This window comes from Temnothorax americanus, unplaced genomic scaffold (assembly GCF_048541705.1).
Source record: "Temnothorax americanus isolate GAGA-0224 unplaced genomic scaffold, ASM4854170v1 Scaffold26, whole genome shotgun sequence".
Taxonomy (NCBI): domain Eukaryota; kingdom Metazoa; phylum Arthropoda; class Insecta; order Hymenoptera; family Formicidae; genus Temnothorax; species Temnothorax americanus.
The window spans coordinates 1318409-1340105 of NW_027509401.1; the positions used below are offsets into that span (position 1 = coordinate 1318409).

General features: G+C 45.5%; 4 protein-coding genes across 11 annotated transcripts in view; 2 read left to right on the top strand and 2 right to left on the bottom strand.

The window, feature by feature from the left end:
- Lrrk (Leucine-rich repeat kinase) lies at nucleotides 1-11857 on the top strand. Of its 3 annotated transcripts, none has more exons than XM_077409181.1 (4): nucleotides 1-368; nucleotides 1411-1513; nucleotides 1622-1707; nucleotides 2168-11857. In XM_077409181.1, the coding sequence occupies exon 4, from the start codon at nucleotides 2202-2204 to the stop codon at nucleotides 9666-9668; it is 7467 nt and encodes a 2488-aa protein (XP_077265307.1). In that variant the 5' UTR covers nucleotides 1-368; nucleotides 1411-1513; nucleotides 1622-1707; nucleotides 2168-2201; the 3' UTR covers nucleotides 9669-11857. The 3 variants fall into 3 exon arrangements, with proteins under 3 accessions (XP_077265307.1, XP_077265306.1, XP_077265308.1); XM_077409180.1 differs by having other exon boundaries at nucleotides 1622-1703; XM_077409182.1 differs by having other exon boundaries at nucleotides 1622-1703; nucleotides 2194-11857.
- Mcm3 (minichromosome maintenance 3) lies at nucleotides 9725-18032 on the top strand. 2 transcript variants are annotated; one of them, XM_077409199.1, is made up of 12 exons: nucleotides 9726-11778; nucleotides 13274-13381; nucleotides 13653-13765; nucleotides 13850-14058; nucleotides 14242-14372; nucleotides 14458-14696; nucleotides 14791-15033; nucleotides 15367-15730; nucleotides 15962-16266; nucleotides 16416-16566; nucleotides 16651-17117; nucleotides 17379-18032. In XM_077409199.1, exons 2-12 carry the CDS (start codon nucleotides 13313-13315, stop codon nucleotides 17575-17577), a joined length of 2490 nt encoding a protein of 829 aa, XP_077265325.1. In that variant the 5' UTR covers nucleotides 9726-11778; nucleotides 13274-13312; the 3' UTR covers nucleotides 17578-18032. The 2 variants fall into 2 exon arrangements, with proteins under 2 accessions (XP_077265326.1, XP_077265325.1); XM_077409200.1 differs by lacking the exon at nucleotides 13274-13381 and having other exon boundaries at nucleotides 9725-11778.
- Nucleotides 11932-13009, bottom strand: Mrps23 (mitochondrial ribosomal protein S23). 2 transcript variants are annotated; one of them, XM_077409217.1, is made up of 4 exons: nucleotides 12804-13009; nucleotides 12381-12542; nucleotides 12193-12298; nucleotides 11932-12108 (listed from the first exon to the last, which is right to left on the bottom strand). In XM_077409217.1, exons 1-4 carry the CDS (start codon nucleotides 12845-12847, stop codon nucleotides 12001-12003), a joined length of 420 nt encoding a protein of 139 aa, XP_077265343.1. In that variant the 5' UTR covers nucleotides 12848-13009; the 3' UTR covers nucleotides 11932-12000. The 2 variants fall into 2 exon arrangements, with proteins under 2 accessions (XP_077265343.1, XP_077265342.1); XM_077409216.1 differs by having other exon boundaries at nucleotides 11932-12111; nucleotides 12804-13008.
- The window catches only part of Na (sodium leak channel non-selective protein na), an 11375-nt gene continuing 7528 nt past the window's right edge, over nucleotides 17851-21697 (bottom strand). For 3 of the 4 annotated variants that reach the window (XM_077409183.1, XM_077409184.1, XM_077409186.1), the window contains 8 exons: nucleotides 21418-21635; nucleotides 21024-21247; nucleotides 20742-20878; nucleotides 20519-20655; nucleotides 20128-20278; nucleotides 19936-20067; nucleotides 19533-19707; nucleotides 17851-19444 (listed from right to left, as the gene is read on the bottom strand). In XM_077409183.1, the coding sequence (XP_077265309.1) occupies nucleotides 19266-19444; nucleotides 19533-19707; nucleotides 19936-20067; nucleotides 20128-20278; nucleotides 20519-20655; nucleotides 20742-20878; nucleotides 21024-21247; nucleotides 21418-21635 (1353 nt within the window). In that variant the 3' untranslated portion in view covers nucleotides 17851-19265. Of the gene's footprint in view, nucleotides 19445-19532; nucleotides 19708-19935; nucleotides 20068-20127; nucleotides 20279-20497; nucleotides 20656-20741; nucleotides 20879-21023; nucleotides 21248-21417; nucleotides 21636-21697 lie in introns of those variants that run through there. The other variant, XM_077409185.1, reaches the window with a different exon arrangement.

The window sequence follows — 21697 nt, forward strand, 5'->3', positions numbered from 1 at the left end:
GCACATGCAGGCGCTAGTGGATGGATTCCTAAATAAAAGGCGAGCATATCTACCCTCGGGCTTCGGTGTTTCGGTGCGCGCCGTTGCGCGACGTAGTCCAAGCTGTCCCAAGTAGTCTGACATCTGACTGACAGTTCCGTTCGGTTACATTTTGTTCGCCGTTCTGTTCGCGGTTTTCGGAGGCTGTCAGCGGCGCGTGGACAGGGAATGTCTCTTCACGAGTGTCACCTGGACCCGCAGACCCCGGCTCGATCGCGATGTGACCGCGATCCCCTGGTCCCCGTGGAAAACGCGCGCGAGCGGACGACGCTTCGCCGTCGCTGATTTCCCCGAGACGCGACCACCGGCTCGCGCGTCAAATGATAAAGGTAAATGAACCGCGGCGTCGAGGTACTTCGGGAAGATTCGCCGAGAAATTCCCCCCCGGGGGGGAGGAACCTGGCCGCCGAATTAATCGACGCCGCGCGGCTCGTCAGCTGATTCGCAGATTTTTTTGCGCGCCGTCACGATGACGAGCCGTCCACCATCCCACTTCGCAGGCAGAAAGCGGCGCTCCGATTTTCACGACGCGAGAACGCGTGGGAGTTTTTTTTTTTATTGTCTACTTGATTTCGATTTATTGGACGCTGGAGTTTCACGTTCGCTTGATCGCGACGCTCTATCGCTTTCATAACCGTTTTCCCCTCGCTCCCTCGCCCCCCCTGGATTCACGAGCAATTAAACATGAAGGTTAGAAAACTGTCGTGACAGCTCTTCCCCCTCCCCCTCCCCCTGCCGCGAATGTGCGACACGCGCTCGGGAGAGAGAATCGCGAGCGTGTGCGAGAGCCGAGAAATGACAGCCCGCATTTATCAAAACCCGCTTTTCTTTTGTCGAACGATTTATAACTATAAAGTTTTGTTCCGATCGTTGAACCGATAAGCTCTCTGTTATTTACTGACATTTACTTTCGCTTTTAATTAAACAGTGAAGGATTGTTTTTGCAGAGAGATCGATTCTGACATTTAGCTTTTGCGCGACTGACAATTTGCTTTATTATTGAAACAACGAATCGGCTGTTTTTTCGAGTATCGAGGTTTCTTTTACTTTTTTTTTTGTTTACGTATCGAAGTGTTTTACTAGCGCGCGAAAATTTCTCGACCTATAACTATAAAGATTTATTTCATTTTTCTAAAGTGGGACATTTTTGTTTGTTTACTCGTCAGATCTATTGTCTGAATCGTCAAACCGGTAAACTCTCTCATTTACACGTGACATTGTTACTTTTCTTTTTAATTGAACAACAAAGAATTTTTTTTTTTTTATAGAAGAGCGATTAGTTTTTGCGCTAGTGCGCACGAAAATTTCTCGAAGTTGCTCGTTTTGTAATTGCAACAAATTAAATAAATGAGTGTTCCGCTTGCATTACAGCTCTCGCGAAGCCTCATCGAGCCGACGCGACGTGAGTCCGGATTTAAATTACTCGAGCGACGCGGTTCGGCTACGGTGCATTGATCTGCGGCGTGTTAGCGAGGTAAGCGTCGTGTAATGTTTATAAGAGAATTGATATTTGTAAATTGGCAGCTCGATTTACATTCAATTTATTCGATTTATATTCAACTTATATTCAATGCGTTTGCAGAATGCACTCCGGAGAGGATGATGAAACCGAGAGAAATGGCATTAGCGATAGCAGCCATGTAACGGGGTCATAAACAAGATTTGTAGGTACATTTCTAATTACATTAATAACTACTAATCTATAGATCTTAATTGGAGAAATCCGTCTCTACTCTCGTTATTTATATATAGGATCGCAAACAACTGTTTTCGTCCAATATTTGTTAATCTATGTGAATATATGGAATAAACTTTCTTTCACTAAAAGATTCTTTCATTAACGATAGCGTGCTGTATATAAACTATATAATAAATAATAACCGTACAATAAAAAGATAATGTCGGTAATGTTGAGTAATTTAATTGGCTAATAACGAAAGGAAAAAAAATTGAGGAGAAAACTGAAGAGCTTATTTCCAAACCGTACTAAATTATATTTTTTTAAATTGCATAATTTCATATTTGAAGGAGAAGAAAGATTGTTCCAATCCTTATTTTTCTTTTAACGAATGTAAAAGAATTCTGAAGAGTGAGCTTTTCAATTGTTGCATTTTTCGCTGTCGAACAGATTCTCGAGTGCGACGTATCTCGCAGGTTTCGCGATGGAGGACTATACGCCGATTGATGAGGACTTCCCGGGCCGGTTGCTGCACCAGGCCGCGCTCTGGGATAACGCTGAGCTGCTGGAGGACCTGCTGCGCGGCGAGCACGCCCAGTATATCAACAGCAAGGACTCGTGGGGCAGGACACCGATGCACGCAGCCGCGATCACGGATAACTCCCGTTGCCTGGACGTTTTGCTGACTGCCGGAGCCGACCCGAACGTCACCTGCGGCCCCCGCGGTCACCATCGGACGCCGCTGCACGTTTGCGCGGAGCACGGCCACGCCGGCAACGTGGAGAAGCTGCTGAACTTCGACGCGGATCTCATGATTCGCGATGACGACTGCCTGAAGCCTCTCGACGTCGCCGAGAAGGGCAACCACGATTCCTGCATCCACCTTCTGAAAGCGGCGGCCGAGAAGTACGAGCTCGCGAAACAGGCGACCCACGCTTCCTTACGCGCGGCTTGTATTCAGGGTGATACCGTGGCTACCCGGAACATCATCCAGGGTCTGTCGACCGATCTGGAATGCGTGGTGAACATGGCGCCGAACGGCGCCAACACGCTGCTTTTCGTCGCCTGCGAGAGCGGTCACAAGGACATCGTTCGGCTGCTGCTGGACCACGGCGCTGACTGCAGGAGCCATCCGGTAACCAAGTACTGTCCGCTCTACGTAGCGTGTTATCACGGCAAGCTGGAGATCGTCGAGTTGTTGCTCCGGCACTTTCCTAAGCAGACGCAACAGTTCACGGTGGAGCGCTGGTTACCGATTCATGCGGCGACAATAAACGGCCATCACCTGGTGATCGATGCGTTGCTCAAGTTTGAGTATCCGCAGCACGTCTACCAACGCTACAAGGATCCGTCCGGCGAATTCGAGTACGATTTACCGTTCGACATTAACGCGCAGGACGTCACTGGCCAACACGCGCTCTACATAGCTGGTATCCTGGGCAATGTCAAGTGCGTCGAGCTGCTCCTGAGTTACCGGGTGAAGGTGAGGACGACCAAAGAGGAGGATGGCGTGAGCGGCGCGCAGCAACTTCCGGTATCGAAGCGCAAGATCTCCAGCGGTATTCAGAGGCTGATGTCGTCGCTGAATTTTCGTAGCAAGGCGCCCACGGACAAGAAGGACGACAAAATGATATATCCGGTGAATCTGGATCTCTACTGCAACAACGGCAGCGAAACGGCGTTGCACGCGGCTGTCAGGGGCAGACATACTGAGGTGGTGAACTCTCTTCTTCAGGCAGGCGCCAATCTCGAGCTGCCTGTCAAAGTCCCCTACGATCAGAGCGATCCCGACGGTAGTTACTCGAACGTATTAACGATTGCGTGTCAGAATCGCGATGTGAAGATCGCGGACCTACTGTTGAAGCACGGCGCTGTCGACAACGAGTGCAAGGCGCTTAAGATTGCTGCGCAGAATCGCGACGAGGCGTTGACCGCGAAACTATTGTCGATTAAGGCGTATCCGGACTCCGAGTACAAGATCAACAAGAAAGCGATGACCGAGTGCACGCAGAGTTCGCACTTCTCCGCTCTGTCATCCTTCGGCCACGTCACCTATTCCGCTCTGTTCCCGAAGACACCCACGATGATCAATTGGCACAACCAGCAGTGTCGTCTCTCGCAGATCCGGCTGCAGTGGTTGATCGACGCAGTATTGCACGTTAACAAGAAACTGAGCCCGAAAAACAATGACCTGGTGTTGTACGCCATCACGCGAATCGATATCTCCCACAACTCCATCACTACCGTACCGTCCGTCATGTTCTATTTGCAGAGCCTGCGGTACCTCAACATGGCACAGAACAAGATCGACACCCTCACGGCCGACTCGAAGAATCCGAAGGATAAGCTGTGCCCGGTTCTAGAGGAGATGTACCTGCAAGACAATCGACTGGAGCAGCTGCCGGAATTCATCATGAACTTACCGGCACTCGAGATCATGGACGTGTCCAATAACAAGCTGCAGTGTCTGCCGCAGAATCTGTGGCGCGCGCCCAAACTGAAGGAACTGAACGCATCGTTCAATCTGCTGCGCGATCTGCCTAGCCAGGCGTCGCAGAACATCCTGAGGAAGCCGCAACGAGGTGACGAAGCGCAGCAGAACGGCACTACCTTCCGCGGATTAGCTGTTATACCGCGAATAGAGTCCATGGAATTCGACTCGTTCACGAAGATCGCGAACGCGCAGGTGATCGAAATGGAACGGCCACACGTGTGGACCAGCTCGGTTCAAGTATCAGAGAGGATGACCGACGACACGGAGAATGGCAACAAGTCGGTGCTAGCGTCGTTGAATCTGGCGCATAATCTCTTCAACAGCATCCCCGTGGCGCTACCGTGTTTGGCGGTGAGCCTGGTGCGGCTGAACATGGCGTACAATTCGCTGCGCTCGATGAGCCACATTACCTCGTATCCGGCGAGTCTGAAACAGCTGGACCTGTCAAACAATCAGATCTCACGATGGCCCAGTCTGCCGCAGGTCGACAGTTCCGACAGCATGGAGCAAGCGAATACGGCCTGCTACTGTCCGGCTGTCAACGCACAGTCGCCGGGTATTGTGCCCAGCAACAGGCAGACACCCGCGTCGATGCGTGATATCGTATTGCAGTCGGTGTGCGTGCATAGGCGGCATCTACGATTGGAGAACCTGCGCACCCTGATACTGGCGAACAATTTGCTGAATCGCATCCAGCTGACGTCGTGCGACGACGGCGAGATGCCGTGTTTGGAGGAAGAACGTGGGGATTCGGATAGAGACTCGAAGATTGGACATCCCGGATCAAAACTGTACTTGCTCTTTCCTAATGTCAGTATGTTGGACATCAGCAATAATCAACTGCGCGAGATACCGCAAAACATCTACGAGCTGAACAATCTGTCGGTGCTGAACATCAGCGGCAACTACGAGATCGTCGAGCTGCCGCCACAGATGGGTCTGCTGGGTCGTCTGTGGAATTTGAACACGCAGGGTTGCCGATTGCAGGAGCCGCTCAAGTCGATGATCGAGTCGAAGAAATACAAGACGATGGACGTGATCGGTTATCTGAAGTCTATCTTGGAGGACGCAAAGGCGTACGCGCGCATGAAACTGATGATCGTCGGTATTCAGGGGATCGGCAAGACAAGTCTGCTGGAGCAATTACGGCAGGAGGGTGAAGTGCCGAACAAGAAGAAGGCATCCGAACACTGGGCCAAGCGGATGGGCAACAAGAATATCAACGCGAAGACCGCCAAGGGTACGACCATCTCGACCGTGGGGGTGGACATCGGCGACTGGATTTACGAGAAGAAAGTACGCGGACAATCATCCCACGGGCCAGTCTACTTCAGAACCTGGGACTTCGGCGGTCAGCGCGAGTACTACGCGACGCATCAGTATTTCCTATCGAAGCGCAGTCTGTATCTGGTCGTGTGGCGGATCACAGACGGCTTCAAAGGCGTCTCCGAGATCTTTCAGTGGCTGGTGAACATTCAGAGCAGAGCGCCCAACTCCCCGGTTATCATCGTCGGCACGCATTACGACGTTTCCTATGAGCATAGCGAGGGTCTGCAACAGTACATACGCGATAAATTCATCAACGTTGTCGATGCCGAGAAGTGCGGTCTACCCAAAGTCATGGAGACGATCGAGGTGAGCTGCAAGACACGTCACAACATCAAGATGCTGTGCAACCTTGTCTACGACGTTGTCTTTAGCTTGAGATCGCCTGGCAGCAAGGAACTATTGCTGGAGCAAAAAGTTCCGGCGAGTTACCTAGCACTGGAAGACGTAGTAATCCAACTGGCGCACGACAGAAAGCTATCTGGCCTGGACCCGGTGCTAAAGGCCGACCAATATTACGCAGCCGTCAATAACGAGCTTCAAAAATTACATAGATCCTTCAGAGACCCCGCCGAGTTACATCAGGCGACGTTGTTCCTTCACGAGAACGGTATAATCTTGCATTATGACGACGCCACTTTGAAAGATCTCTATTTCTTAGATCCGCAATGGCTCTGCGACATGCTGGCCCACGTAGTCACCATACGGGAGATCAATCCGTTCGCCAGATCAGGTATAATGAAACTGGACGATATCCAACATGTATTTAAGTCCTCTACGATATCATCGATCGACACCCAGGGCTATATTGTTAGTTTACTCAACAAATTCGAGGTTGCTTTGACATGGGACTGCCGTACGCTGTTGATACCGTCCCTCTTACCGACCGAAGAGGATGTTCTGCGCAATAATCAGATCATCAAGGTACCGGTGAAGACGCGCGGCTGGCACGTACGTGCGAAGAAGATTACATCGCCCATGTTTGCGTGCCTGGGTGCACCAACTAGTGACAATAAAAATAACGTTGAATGCGTGCTCACATCGAGATCACAACCCGACTGTTCCGTTACTAGATTGTTGCTCATGTCGTATTTCCCCAGCGGCTTTTGGTCCCGACTGATCACTCGCATCCTCGCGGACGACACCATCGTTGATATCGTCATGTCGTTCCTGGTGCCGTTCAAGGACTTCGTCGACGACAACATTTTCGCTAGTCTATTGGATCTACAGGCTGAGTGGGTGCTCTGGCAGACGGGGATCGAGCTGCGATACTCGGGCATCACATTGCTACGTTTGAAGGAAGTATGTTATAATCTGAAAAATTCACCGTATGATTACAGGCAGTTTAAGTTCAAGTTGAAACAAGATGGTATTTGGTGCACGGTGGACTTGAAGAATTCTGCTATCTTAGAGATTTGGTTCCCGGTAGACACTCTGGTGATCAAACAGCCCATCATGTCCGATTCCGTGGACGAGGAGCCGATGGGCTACCAAGCGATTGTGGTGGAGCCACGGCCGGAAAGCATACCGCAGTTAATGGCACTGATCGTTGATCACATCGACATCCTGCTGGAAGACTGGTATCCTACACTGGGCACACGTTTCGTCCACACGTCGGAGGGTAAATTACTGGTTACAAGGTTGATACCGTGTCCGCGCTGTTTGCTCGGCAACACTGAGAACGGTGACGGCGAGTCGAGCGACAGCGACGGCCGGTTGATCGAGGATATTCAGAAGTACTGCACCGTAAATCGTACCGAGAGACAGAGCCAGGACAGTTACAAGTCCGACGGCGACAGTGGCGTCGGTTACGACAGTCTGACGTCCAGCAGAATGCCGTCGCTCGAGGGGCATCCAGACATGTCGAAACAGCAGAGTTTCTCGCATTCCGAAAACACTCTTGCGTATTCCTGGATGGTGGAGGAATGCATATTGGCGGCGTACAGCAATAAACCTATCAGCTGCCCGAGGCATTCGGAGATCCCACTGTCGCACGTCGCGCCAGACATCATCTTCATGGATTTGGGTGCCAAGCATCTGATCAAGTCGGAGGACTTGAAGCGAGGCAAGTTGCTGGGTCGCGGTGCCTTCGGCTTCGTCTTTCGCGGTAACTGCCGACTGCCCGGCACGCACGTTCGCGCCGACGTGGCCATCAAGATGTTGCAACCAGTCTCGCCGGGCCCGAACTCCACGCAGTCGGCGATCCTCGCGTACAAGGCGTCACAGAGCAAGTGGGACCGTGACCCGTTGCAGTATGCCTGCAAGGCGTATTGCATGGCGCGTCAAGAGCTCAATATTTTGCTAACGCTCAGGCACGCCAATATCGTGCCGCTGATCGGTATAGTCGTCAGTCCTTTAGCTCTCGTGCTGGATTTAGCGCCTCAGGGTGCGCTGGACGCCGTCCTGAAGAACTATCGTCGCTCCGGGGCTAAGCTGGATCCCTACACGCTTCAGGCGATAATCCTTCAGGTCGCCAAGGCGGTGGAGTACCTACATCAACAGCACGTTATTTACCGCGATCTCAAATCAGAAAATGTGCTGGTGTGGCAGATGCCGTTGCCGTTTCAGGCGAATCCAGACCCGGTGCACGTCAAAGTCGCCGATTACGGTATCTCGAGACTGACGCTGCCTACGGGAGCGAAGGGTTTCGGTGGCACAGAGGGCTTCATGGCGCCTGAGATCATCAGATACAACGGCGAGGAGGAGTACACGGAGAAGGTGGACTCGTTCTCGTTTGGCATGTTCATCTACGAGCTTATCACGCTGCGCCAACCGTTCGAGGGCCACGAGGCGGTGAAGGAATGCATCCTGGAGGGCGGTAGACCACCGATCGTGTACCGTGAGACTTTCCATCCATGCTACGCGCTCGATTTGATGGTGATATGCTGGGCGCAGAACCCGAAGGATCGGCCGACCGCCAGTCAGATCGTCTCGATCGCCTCCGCGCCCGAGTTCACGCATCTGATAGACGTCACCCTGTTGACGGAACGCACGCAAGTGACGGCGGTCGCCATGACCAATTGCGGTAACAGCGGGCAGAACGACGCGACGGACAATCTCAACGGCGACGAGATCTGGTTCGGACACAATAACGGCGAGGTGGACATGCTGCTGGGCACCCAGAAAGGCTGGCTGCGCCACGTGCGCATCGAGACGCCGGTGATACCGTATGCCATGTGCGGCGTGGACGGCTATATCTGGATCGGCGACAACGCCGGCCAGGTGCACGTTTATCTGTGCGGCAACTTCGGCTGCGTGGCCAGTTACAGTCTGGAAGCGGATCACAGCAGGGAGTCAAAGGTGGTCGGGCTGATCCATCTGGAGCAGCTGAAGCAGTTTGCCATAGCCTTGCACAGCGGCCGAATCTTTTTGCTGTCCAACTCGTTCACGCAGATGAGGAAGACGGAGGTCACCGGCGGCAGCGCTGGCACGGAAACGACGCGCCAAGGTGCCGATGTCAAGACCTATTCGCTTGCCGCGGTCTGCCGGAAGAGACGCGTCCTGGAGCTCTGGGCTGGTCAGAGCTATGGCCGGATATCCGTTTACACGTTGAAGGATGGCAATCTAATTGACACAACGCAGCTGTCTCACTGCACCGGGGCTGCCAACGACGCCGCAATGAGGAATCTCTTTGCCACATACCTGATCGGCGCGGCGACCGAGAGCTTTGTTTTCTCGTACACGTATCCGGGCTGCGTGGTGTACCAGTGGGACGTCGACAGCCGGCAAATCGTCAATAAGCTCGATATGTCTAAGTTGGTGCCGTGCTCCGAGAGCCTCAAGTCCATCGCCATCGAGGAAAACCTATCGACGGAGAAGTGCCAGGTGACCGCGCTCGAGGCCAGCGATGGTCAGTTGTATATCGGCACCACCTGGGGCTGCATCGTTGTTGCCGAGTGCGGCACCCTACGTCCCGTCACCGTGTTCCGGCCGTTTGAGGGCAAAGTCTGTCAGATCGTGTCTCTCAAGTCCGCCGACAAGAGGAAGACGGTGCTGGCGACCGTCGGCCAGGGATATCGCAGCCTGATCACGCGGTACACCGACTTCCCGCTGAAGACTTTGGAGAACGAGGAGCTCAGGCACGGCATGTACACCCTGCTGTGGCGATCGGAGAACTGGTCGGCAGCTTGATTCCCCCGGCGATCGTAAGATCCACATTCTCAGGTGCATTTAGCAACAGTTTTTTTTTTTTAGCGTTACACGCGATCCGTCTGACTTATACAAAGATAACGATAACGATACACACAAGTAAGTTACATTTAAAGCTGAATGCGCAGTGAGAAGCTGGACCTAGTTTGGCTCAGTGTCCTTTCAATAAATGCTGGTGAAAAGAAGTTTTCGTTGTAATATAAGATTCGGTGCCAATATACCAGGTGTTATAATTCAATATGACAAAATTTCGAAGAGTGATGAAAGTTCATTGTGATGGAACCGCAGGATACTCTTCTTTGGCAGTATAATACCGGAAGTGCTTAAGTGGTGCAAAGTTCAATGGAGCAATATGTAGGCTCAGTGAATCTTATACGTCCAATATTATAGTACCTAGCATGTAAGGGATGTTGATTACGCTAATAAGCGGGCTTACGGGAAATAATTCGTAAACATTGGAAAAGAGAATGACGTTGCTGGTCTCATAGCGCTCCCGCAGGCACGCTTATTAATGAGCACCCTGTAATAATGCATCACAGGCTGTAAGCTGATGTTCTTTCGTTCGTCCAAGTTACAGCATTACCAAAAGAGAAACATTCTTATTTTGTATAAAACTAAGTCATAAGCAAATAGTCTAACGGTATTGTACGTTTTCGCTTGCATAAGTATAATCGGACTCTATGAGAGTCACGCTATTTAAGTATTTATATAACGGAAGGGGAGAGGAATATTAATGCAATCTGTTTTTCGTCACTGCAAAACATGGGATAAAGGGGAAGGAAAACATTTTTCGAATATCCTCAACTGATATTAACTGAGCTGTTTTAGATATCAAAGAACTATTTTTAGCACCATCAATTACCTTTTATAATACCGTTAGTGTTAAGATTTCGATAAGTTTTACTGCTGACGCTAACGTCGTAATCTTGAGTCGATATATAGAAATACGATTTCTAAACCATACTCGCATATCTTTCTCTACGATTCAGTTACATCACGTCCAAAGTAATATCTTTCGAGCCGTACTGCGAGTTTTACAAATATTAAGTCTAATCGAACCAAAGGTTGTGGGACTCGATGTATAAATAGATTAGCATTAATTTACTACAACGTAACACTAGGAACATACAAGACCACACTTACACACACAGAAGCGTCTTGCTCAATAAAATCATTAAATTTCGATCCACGATTTAATTACACGGGAACGATCAGTGTATCCCAAAAAGTAATCGATGTGATATGAAATACTCAGCGAAAGAGAGAACGTAAAATATTGTCACAAAACTTATATATATATTTTTTTTTTCAATTATGACGCTCTTTAATTGCGCTTATCGACAAGAAATTCTTCAGGATATTTGCTAGAAATTTTATTTTGCTTGCCGAGATATTTGTTTCTTTACGCTCATCGACAAGAAATTCTTCAGGATATGCTGAAGATATTTGCTAGAAATTTTATTTTGCTTGCCAGATATTTGTTCCTTTTCATGCTAAGCGTTCGGGATTTTTATTAGCTCTTGTAGCAGTATAATGAAAATAGAAGATAACGATGTAATACAACTTGCACATTTAATTCACCCGTAACGCATTTAAACGAGAAACGGCATTTAAAGAGCTAAATGGATATTTATTAAGAAATGTAATATGATCAGGCTGAGAGTATTTTCAATATGTGACATGCGCACTTTTGATCGTTACTCTCGAACCGGCGCGTTCGGTGCAGCGATGCAATATTTTTAGTTTATATATATAGCGCGTTTTATATTTATTTTTTTAATTATACTCGTACCTGCAGCGCGCGAAGCGAAACCACAGTGATATACGCAGCTTGTATCCTCTTTTTTTCTAATACGACTGTTGTAAAAGAGCTAGAAATTACGTATCGCCCTATTCAATTATTATTAAGTATGCCTTGGAATATGGCGGATGATTAATGTTGCAACAAAACGTAAACTACTGCGACGATACGTAATTATCGCGATTGAGAATTCTACGCGACTGATCTCTAAACGTTAAGTGCATCATTGTACATTCACGTTTACTCGTCACGTGAAGATTACTATGGTCTTCTCATCTCGTACTCATCGACGTAAGTTATAACTTTGCAGGAACTCATTGTTATTTAATGTTTTGATTGTAACGAAATATAAACACCGTTGTTGAGTTAAGAGACTCGTTAAGTCATTACATCTATCCAGTTCCGCAACAACGTATGAATGCAATTAACATTGATATATCAGGATAAGATTTTAAATAACGAGATCTTTATTTACAACAGAACTTACGATAGAAAAATATTTTTTCTAGTCACTCAAGTGTCTTTAGATAATTCATTTTCTTTCGACTCCATTTTCATCTGCCTCTCAGAAGTGTATCGTTTCATCGCTCGCTCATACGCGCCATCTTCCGACAATCCTTCCTGCTACCGATCAAGTATATCGTTAGCGTTATTGAAAAATTAATTTAATCAATATATTAAGCAACTGTGTGTGTGTGTGCATACCTTTTTTATCGTTTCGTACATGGACAGGAAGTTTTGCGTTGCGGATTTTACATTTTCGTTCGCCAAATTGGTAGCCGGTATGAAGCTCTGATCTCTGTGGAACCTTCTGCAGCGGGAAATGTTGCTTAATAGTATTTACACAGCACAATATATAAATATGTTATTGAACATGTTAAGACATGTCTTACGCTCGAATAAGGTCCTCCTCATAAAAGATTGGCCCGACAGGTTTCTTTGGCAGCCGTCTGTCGTATCTAGGTTCATATTTCGGTGGAAAAGCCTCGTACACCGCCACCCACAACGGCGTGTCTTCCTCTTTCAGACCTTTGCCTTTCAATAACGAGGCAATTCTGAAACACGCATTCCATTATGCAGTAACGTACAGTCATTATTATGAGATGTTGAAACCAGCAGATTTTTAAAAAATTTAACTTCTAGAAAAGATGACGCGCGATACGTAAGCAATTTAATCCGAATCTTCACGTCCAAAAAGATTCTCCAATCAATTCGAAATAAATTAATAGAACGTCGGCGATTTCTTTCCGCAGCGTTTCCGTATGTACAACCGGTAACTTAATTTCTAACATTCTGACAGGAGAATGCGGGCTCACCTGGTGTATATCGTGCCGATTTTCTCCAGTCTGCTTTGCGCCATCGTGTATTTCCCTCGGCGTGACGTTCCACGAACGGATTTTAAAACAAGGCTCAACCTGGTGAACCGGGCGACTTGAACTAACCTCTCTAACCTCTCACACACCGAAATCAAAACATGCCGTCGCCATTTCTAAAAAAACGTTTGGCACTGTTGACTGTTGGCAGTCCGAGAAACCTGAGGGTGAGTCTCAGTCCCTACCCTAGGACGAGCACGTGGACCTGCTGATGGGGTCTTTCCGAGCGTCGAGCGACGGTTTGGCCAGAGAGAAACCAGGAGAGAGGCCAATCCGGCTACAGGCCGAGATCCGAGATGGCCTCTCTCAGGTTTCTCTCTGTCTCTGGTTTGGCCTCACGTGCACGTGCACGTTTTCCCGCGCAAGTGGCAGAGGGTGGCTTTCAGAGCTCCTCTCACGATTATTTTATATAGAGTTTACAGCGTGACAAGTGTTGATCACCCGCCGCGGAGATGGATACGGAAATCGATCAGAACCTGGAGCAGATAACGCGCGAATATGTCGACTTCCTGGACGACGTGGTAGGCATCGCCAGAATTTTTCTTATTGTCAATGTTTACTTGGCCTTTAATTCTCCATAGTCGGATCTCTCTTGTTCGTGGGGAAGACAGGAAAATATTTATTAAATCCTTGAGACTTTAAAAAATATAGATATTTAGATGAGTACCTGACGTCAAAGTCACATGGCGTTACAGAGGATTTAAATGTCACTCCCGTGCCGTAATATTTGCATTTTATATTTTGCATTTGCTTGACGCTTCCATGACATTCTCGTGCTTGTTAATCTTGCAGGAGGACCAAGGCATATACGCCACAATGGTTAAAAATATGATTCAGGAAGAGAAGTACAGACTGGTTGTAAACATCAACGATTTGAGAAGAAAAAATCCTGCCCGCACGGCGAGGTATACAATAAATTTGGTTTGCTTTGACTCTCAGCGCACGTTGTAAAATGTTAGGAATAATTATGACAACCGGTCGTGTTGCAGTCTGTTGAACAACTCCTTCGAGGAGCAACTGGCGTTTCAGAACGCTCTGAATCAATACATCTCGAGTGTAGACATCGATTACGCCAAGGGCAACAAGGAATTCTTCGTAGCTTTTGAAGGCAGCTTCGGAAACAAGCACGTCACACCGAGAACGCTCACCTCTCGTTACCTGGGTAACTTGGTGTGCCTGGAGGGTATCGTCACAAAATGCAAGTATCTCGGAGAAAAATGTCAAGTTTAACTTCTGCTCAGGCTTGCAGAATTTATCTGAGAGTCTAATCTTATTTTAATAGATTTTTGTAAATCTCTATTTGTATATCAAATTTATTAAGTTTTGTGCAATTTATATTTATGAGAATAACATTATTTCTAAAATAAAGATACTTTTATAGGTTCGTTGATAAGACCAAAAATTGTGAGGAGCGTCCATTATTGCGACGTCACCAAGACAGTCCTGGAGAGAGCCTATTCAGATCTGACTTCCTTGGAGGCTTTTCCCCACTCTGCTATTTATCCGACTACTGTAATTATTCCTGTCATTTTTGAATAAAATATAAAGGAGCGTTTGCTGTTCAGTCTGGAGACTGTGAGTTTTTTTCGCGTTGCAGGATGAAGATGGCAATCTGCTTGAAACAGAATTCGGTCTGTCGACCTACAAGGATCATCAAACGCTCACCATACAAGAAATGCCGGAGAAAGCTCCAGCCGGTCAGTTGCCACGAAGCGTGGATATAATTTGCGATAACGATCTTGTGGACTTGTGCAAGCCTGGAGATCGAGTGCAGATCGTCGGAAATTACCGGTGTCTTCCGGGAAAACAGGGTGGATACACAACTGGAACTTTCAGGTATGTTTTAGACAAGATTCGAAGATCGTGTCTTAGTTTAATTGGGTCGCATCTTTTGTATCTTCTTCACGTCATAATAATTATCGTTGTATAGGACGGTCCTAATTGCCAACAACATAATGCAACTCAGTAAAGAAGCCAATCTTGCGATCTCCCATGATGATGTAGCTATGTGCAAGAAACTGGCGAAGCATAATCCCTGCAAAAATATCTTTGAACTTCTCGCCAAGTCCCTTGCGCCATCCATACACGGCCATGAATATATAAAAAAAGCGATTCTGTGCCTCCTCTTGGGTGGAGTAGAGAAGATCTTGCCAAACGGTACAAGGCTGAGAGGGTAAGTTTTCGGAGTTCTTCATAATTTCATACTCAAAGAAAAACTTTAATATTCTCAATATCTGTGGTTCAATTAAAAGATATGTAACTTATTCAACAGTTATTTTTTAGTAAATTTAAACAGCTTAAATTTTAACAATTCAAAACTTAAATTAGAGGCTTAATTACAGGCTTGATTGAAAATATATTTATAATTACATATAAAAAAAGTTTAAGATTTAATAGTTTAATTTTTTCTGCTCCAAGGAGCAGAAGTTTTGCCTCTTTTTTTGCCTATCGCAATATTTACTAAAGATGGTTCTGATATAATTCAGATTTTTTTTATACATTACAGGGATGTAAACGTGTTATTAATTGGAGATCCGTCGGTGGCCAAGTCACAACTATTACGTTATGTGTTGTGTACCGCTCCACGAGCAATTCCGACTACTGGAAGAGGATCTTCCGGCGTTGGTTTAACGGCGGCGGTTACGGTCGATCAAGAGACCGGTGAACGCAGATTGGAAGCGGGCGCGATGGTCCTGGCGGACCGCGGCGTCATTTGCATCGACGAATTCGATAAGATGTCGGACATCGACAGGACGGCGATACACGAGGTGATGGAGCAAGGCAGAATCACGATCGCGAAGGCGGGCATTCACGCCAGCCTGAATGCGCGTTGTTCAGTGCTAGCGGCAGCGAATCCTGTGTACGGGAGAGTAAGTTCGGATTCTCTTGAAGAAGCTAATTGTAATTCTTTTTAATATGAAAAAATTTAAACTTATAAAATTCTATGTGTATAAAAAATATACTTAAATTGGATTCGAATGTTTGCAAAAATGTTTCTGTATTAAAAATTGCAGTTGCTCGTATATATAAAGTATAATACATAATAAATAAGAAAAATATATGAATATTATTTAAAGAAAACTCTTTTCCTCTGCTTTCAGTACGATCAGTACAAAACTCCTATGGAGAATATCGGGCTACAGGATTCTCTACTGTCACGTTTCGATCTGCTCTTCGTTATGCTGGACGTGATTGATTCAGATCAGGATCACATAATCAGCGATCACGTTGTCCGGATGCATCGATACAGAAGTCCTCTGGAACAAGACGGGGAGGCTTTGAGCTTGGGCTCAAAGCTGGACATGTTGACCACGAAGAATCCGGATGATGTAGCTACTGAGGAGACCCAATCCGAAGTTTATCAGAAATACGATCCACTTCTGCACGGCCAAACGCGTTCTAAAAAGTACATTGCAATCCTCTTTCATTATATCATAACATACTTCGCTATTTTGAATCTGTGAGCTTTGATTCAATCAATCTTAGACGATATCAAGCTCCGATCGCGTAAAGATTTCGTATAAAGAAATTTTATCTTTCGAATTTCTTTCTCAGCGATCAGATCCTCACCATACAGTTCATGAGAAAATACATACACATCGCGCGGTGCATGAAGCCCAAGCTCACGGAAGAGGCTAGCGCCGTTATCGCGGAGGAATATTCGAAACTTCGATCGGAGGATATGGTGGAATCCGATGTTGCGAGGGTGAGTAGAAGAAAAGTTCTAGACTCGTATAAAAAGATATATATACACAAGTATATGCCTGACATTTTTTCAAATAACTTTCAGACTCAACCGGTGACCGCGAGAACTCTGGAAACGTTGATTCGGTTATCCACGGCATATGCGAAAGCGCGACTTTCGAAGAACGTGGAGAGCGAGGATGCACTCGCCGCGATAGAACTCGTACAGTTCGCCTACTTCAAACGCGTGTTGGAGAAAGAAAAGAAGAAGCGACGACGTCACGATAGCGACGCATCGGAGAACGCGGACGACTTTGATGAGGGCAGACAGGCGAAACGCTCTAAAAGGGCGACGGAAAAGTCAGGTGAAGTCGACCCGTACGAATACGACAGTGACGACGACCATATCGAGCAAGCAACTAGAAGAATAACCAGGACACAAACGCAAAAGGCCAGCACCACGCACGAATCGCCCAGCAGTCATATGGAGACCGATGGCGCGGAATCCTCCGTTCCCAAAACCGCGACAGCGACAGCGACGCCGACAGCGACGCCGACGATCACACAAGAAAGGTAATTTCACTCGAAGTAAATAATCCTCTGTAAAATAAACTGTTAAATTAATTATGCTTTTTGTGGAATAGCAGGATCGTTAATTAAATAATTAAATAAAGGAAAGCTTCCCTCGCGACTTTTTCTTTGCACCTTAAATATCTCTGACGTGTTATTTTTATACTTTTATTCTGCTAAAACCTGTTGTACCTGTTAAAACCAGAAAACGAGACGAAAGTCGTGTAGAAGATATATTCTGAACTAATATCTCTCTGATTTTAGACTCGCGGTTTTCAAATCATCGCTTAATAAGTTGTTCCAAGATCGAAGGGCTCAGAATATTCTGAAGACAGAAGTCATCGATTATCTGAACACAACGCTTTCTCTGAACTTCACACCTGACGAGATTAATGCCGCTATCATCACCATGACGGACGCAAATCAGATCATGGCTGTGGACGACTACATCTTCCTGATATAAAACGTTTTTGTAATGTTTCATTATTACAATTCGTTATTATGTTTTCACTAACTAAAGCGAGTGATATTTTTAGACCGTTAATCAAATAAAATAAAGCTGATCACTCGCTGCAACTATGTTAAATTATGAGAAACAAAAAATCATTTATTATAGCTACATTGAATAGTTATGCTCTTTGTAATTTATGCGAGTCTTTGAGAGAGATATTTTTTATACCGTTTGTAATGTACGCTAGCGATCGAGTAATAATAATAAGCTGTACACGTTTACGAATAATGATATCTAACAACATTTATTCGCCCTATACTCGATAAGACAACACATTGGCACATAAACTAGCAACAATCATCAACATTCATTACAGTGATGTAAACGTAATGCGGCTCACAACGCTAAATCCATTTTCCGCTTCTGTAAATATATATATATATATATATATATATATATATGCATAACATTCATCGTGCGTGTGTGCGTATGCGTATTATTGCGCTAACATCGATCGCGTTCCGCTAAAGGTTCGTCTTACAAATTTATTACGACGTACTCGCACATCTTCTCGTTACAAAAAACTTCCGACAGTCGTATATTTAATATAAATGCTCCATTTTTTTTTATCTCTCGTATGTTCAACATACACAATATAGAGAGCCGACGCACTCGTGTTTCAAAATAACTTACGCCCTCCGCCAAGTAATTCTCTCGACTGCACAACCCTCTTTTGTCACTAAAGCGACACCCGTAACAGCGTTACTGTATTAATTAATAACAGAGGTAATATAACATCAACGGTCACGCGCTAAAACTTTTACAACTGTTCGATATCAAATCAATCGCGTGGATCTACGATACAGGCCTTTGGGACGTATTCTTGCTGTAAGGAGGAAACAATCGACGATCTGCAACGTCCTAATGTTTTTTTTTCTTTTTACACAGAATCAGTACCCTCTTCACGACAAAAATATCTACGACGAATCGCGTCCTATGCTAATTGTACTCGCAGTTGCCCTTAATAACACCATAATCGACTCTAGTTATTACCCGCGCGATAATTAACTTCGTGTCGTACAAAATTTGCTACATACGATTGTAGTTACCTCGAGATGACGTTTTAAAAATAGCCGAATCACACGATGCATGAATGACAAATACGCGCGAGTGACGTACGGAAAAATTCATCAAAACATACATCGAAATCTTTTAACAAACTGATATTCAAGGATTCAAGCATTTTCGTATGGGCGATCTGTTTGACACACGGCAGTGATGTTCCGAATTCGATGCGAAATGTGTCGCGAATATGTACGTGTTTCGACAATTGTAACTCTCTCTCTTTCTCTTCCGGTAGGAAATCGATTCTTCTAACACGATGAGCTTCGTGGAACGTATAACGAAAAATTTGAACGTTTTAGCTCGCTCTGTGCACACTGCCTTGGGCGTAGCAAAATATTAATATAGTTCTCAGCAGTGAAGGTGGCGAATTACGGTCGAAGCTCAACGCGTTAAAGTTCCTCGAGCTTGTGATTAAAATTATTAGGCACATTCCACGTTTCTCCCTGGATCTTCCTTCTCGCTGGATGCAAAATTCTTAGGCTAAGAATTCGTCTTTTACAATTGCTAAAAGTAGGAATCCCCACTTCACAATCTGCTGCGATCGTAATTATTCACGATCCGTAATTTCGGAAAGTTCAGAGTTCGTCCTCGCTGGACTCGCTGCTGTAAGCTAACTGCTCTTTCCACCATTCTCGAACCTCCAACATGACGCTGGAAACTTTAGGCGCGGTTGTTTTGTTGCTCAACGCCTCCCGTTGCTGCCTGCTCTGCTCCGTATTCTCCGTCAAGTGGTGCAAATTATTTTTCACCATTGCTGCAAAAAGTAATCCGAAATAATTTGGCGCTAATAAAAATGACAATACGATACATCGTACGAAAGCCATACGATCGATTCAGCTTACATGGCGGTCTGCTATTTCTCTTCTTTGACGCTGCGATCTTATCCTTCTCGGATCGAACGGATGCGGGATCCGATAAAGTCGGTGCTAGGTACTTCCTTCCCGAAGCACTTCCTATGCTGTCCGATCTTGGAAGCACCATAGGTTTCTTGGCCCTATACTTTGGGGCTTCGACATCCTAATGGTTGGAAAATCAACAAAATAACTTGAATTTTCCTATCAGTTAATATAATTTTTAAACCATAGTGATGATGCGAATTCTAGCATAGCAATATTTTAGGAATATAAAATATTATTATTTTTTTAATCGTAATATAAAAGTATTACATTTATTTTTAGCGTTCACACTTTTCTACAGTAAAAATGCTCGAGTAGTGAAGCAAATAAAATGTAAGTTAAAACGCACCTTTGTTTCAATCTCCTCCTCACGATCGACGCTAACTTCCTTGCCTTTCTCCTCTTTACCCTTCTCTATATCTTGAATGAGCATAGCCGCATTATTTGTAGCGCGAAGCCCGGCGATAAGATTGTTTTGTTTCTGCAAAAAGAAAATTGATTATTATTTCCCTAATGCGATTTTAGATCAAATTATCCTCACCGCTCGTATCTTCTTCAAGCAGCCCTGTAACCAAGTTCTGATAGTTTGCTTAGCGACTTCCTCTTCGATTATGTATTCGAATTCTTCTCGTGCAAGAAGTTCCTCCAATTGAAGCGCTTTCCTTATGTCCACTGAGCGGTACGATAACATACTAAAAAAATTCTTCAATTTAGAAAAGTATTGACAATATAATTCAAAATATTATAAAAGGTTTCATATTGTCCTTTATATGAGTGAAAATTTTAGATCGAATGATGTATAAAAGGGAAAAGAAGAAACTCTGCGCGTCTTATCGTATCAAAGATCTGAGAAATCTGAGCGTCTAAGAATTTTACTTGAGAAGCTGCTAAATGTTTAATATTATATTCACAATCCGTTTTGTGGAATTTACTTAATAACATCGTGAAAGGTAACGTCTTCGCCATTGTGCAATCGTTCCAATTCGTAGCACATGTATTTGAAGAGCAGGCGATCCTTTTGCGGATCAGTCTCCAATCTGCCCTTCAACAACCGCAAGATAAACTTCACCTAAAATGCGCTAACGTCAGCATTTGCTCCTTACAGATTGCGTTTTGCCAATATAACGAGGATTCTGATTCGAGATAAGACCATACCCGCTTCACCGGTATAACACCTTTCTGATGGTTATCAACGACGTTCCACGTGTTCTGGAAGTTCCTTATGTCGGCGTACGATAACAACGCGTCCTCTTCATTCGAATAGAATAGGGAAAAGTTCTCCATGATAATAGCTGTTCGAAAAGAAAGATTTTTAATCCTTGTATTAAATCACTGTAGAAAACTGATTACAAAATATATTGTTGCGATTTCTCTTTTAATGTAATCTACGTGATTTCGTGTAAGCTTCCTTGTTGCACAAGTATGTCGTATACGTACCCACTAAAAGATTCAAGACGATGTAAGTGATGATGACGTAAAAGGTGCAAAAGTAAATTAGAGAAGCGTGGAAATTGCCGCAGTCCGTTTCCCAGTAATTATCCGCCGGCGTGCAATAGGGTGGCTGTATCATGCAGTCGTGCATAATTTTGTTCCAATCCTCCCCCGTCACTATGCGAAAGAGCATCGCCACGCCAGTAACCGGTGATTCGAAATTAGCGCGTCTAGATTGCAAAGAGATTACTTCTGATATACCAAGCAGAGGCAGGGCAAGATGAAGAAATATTGTAGAGTGAAAGAAAAATTTAGTATTATTTTGGAAAATCTATATTAAACATTGCGTGTGTATTCTATATATTTACACATCTTAAAATCTCGTAGATATTTTTCTCACCTTCCTATGCCTTCTCCGTATTTCACCGTGCCGAAGATTATGGTGCCGGCTAACGCATAGAAGAAGACAAGGAGAAACATGCCGAATATGATGAAGAAGCTCTTGCAGACAGACACACCGACCGTCAACATCAGCATCTTGAGAGTGGTGTGTTTGCCGGTGATGGTGAAGAATCTCAGGATCACGACCATAAATCCAATTACATAGGACAGATCGTTCTGAAAACAATATAGTAAAACAAAATGACACCGTGGGAGTGAACGACGAGTGGTAGACGAAA

Coding starts and splice junctions, on each gene's coding strand:
- Lrrk (XM_077409181.1), top strand. CDS start 2,202: ATGGAGGACTATACGCCGATTGATGAGGACTTCCCGGGCCGGTTGCTG.
- Mrps23 (XM_077409216.1), bottom strand. CDS start 12,847: ATGGCGCAAAGCAGACTGGAGAAAATCGGCACGATATACACCAG. Junction 12,543..12,803: donor ATCGGCACGATATACACCAG/GTGAGCCCGCAT, acceptor TGCGTGTTTCAG/AATTGCCTCGTTATTGAAAG. Junction 12,112..12,192: donor TGTACGAAACGATAAAAAAG/GTATGCACACAC, acceptor CTTGATCGGTAG/CAGGAAGGATTGTCGGAAGA.
- Mcm3 (XM_077409199.1), top strand. CDS start 13,313: ATGGATACGGAAATCGATCAGAACCTGGAGCAGATAACGCGCGAATAT. Junction 13,382..13,652: donor TCGACTTCCTGGACGACGTG/GTAGGCATCGCC, acceptor TTAATCTTGCAG/GAGGACCAAGGCATATACGC. Junction 14,697..14,790: donor TACACAACTGGAACTTTCAG/GTATGTTTTAGA, acceptor ATCGTTGTATAG/GACGGTCCTAATTGCCAACA.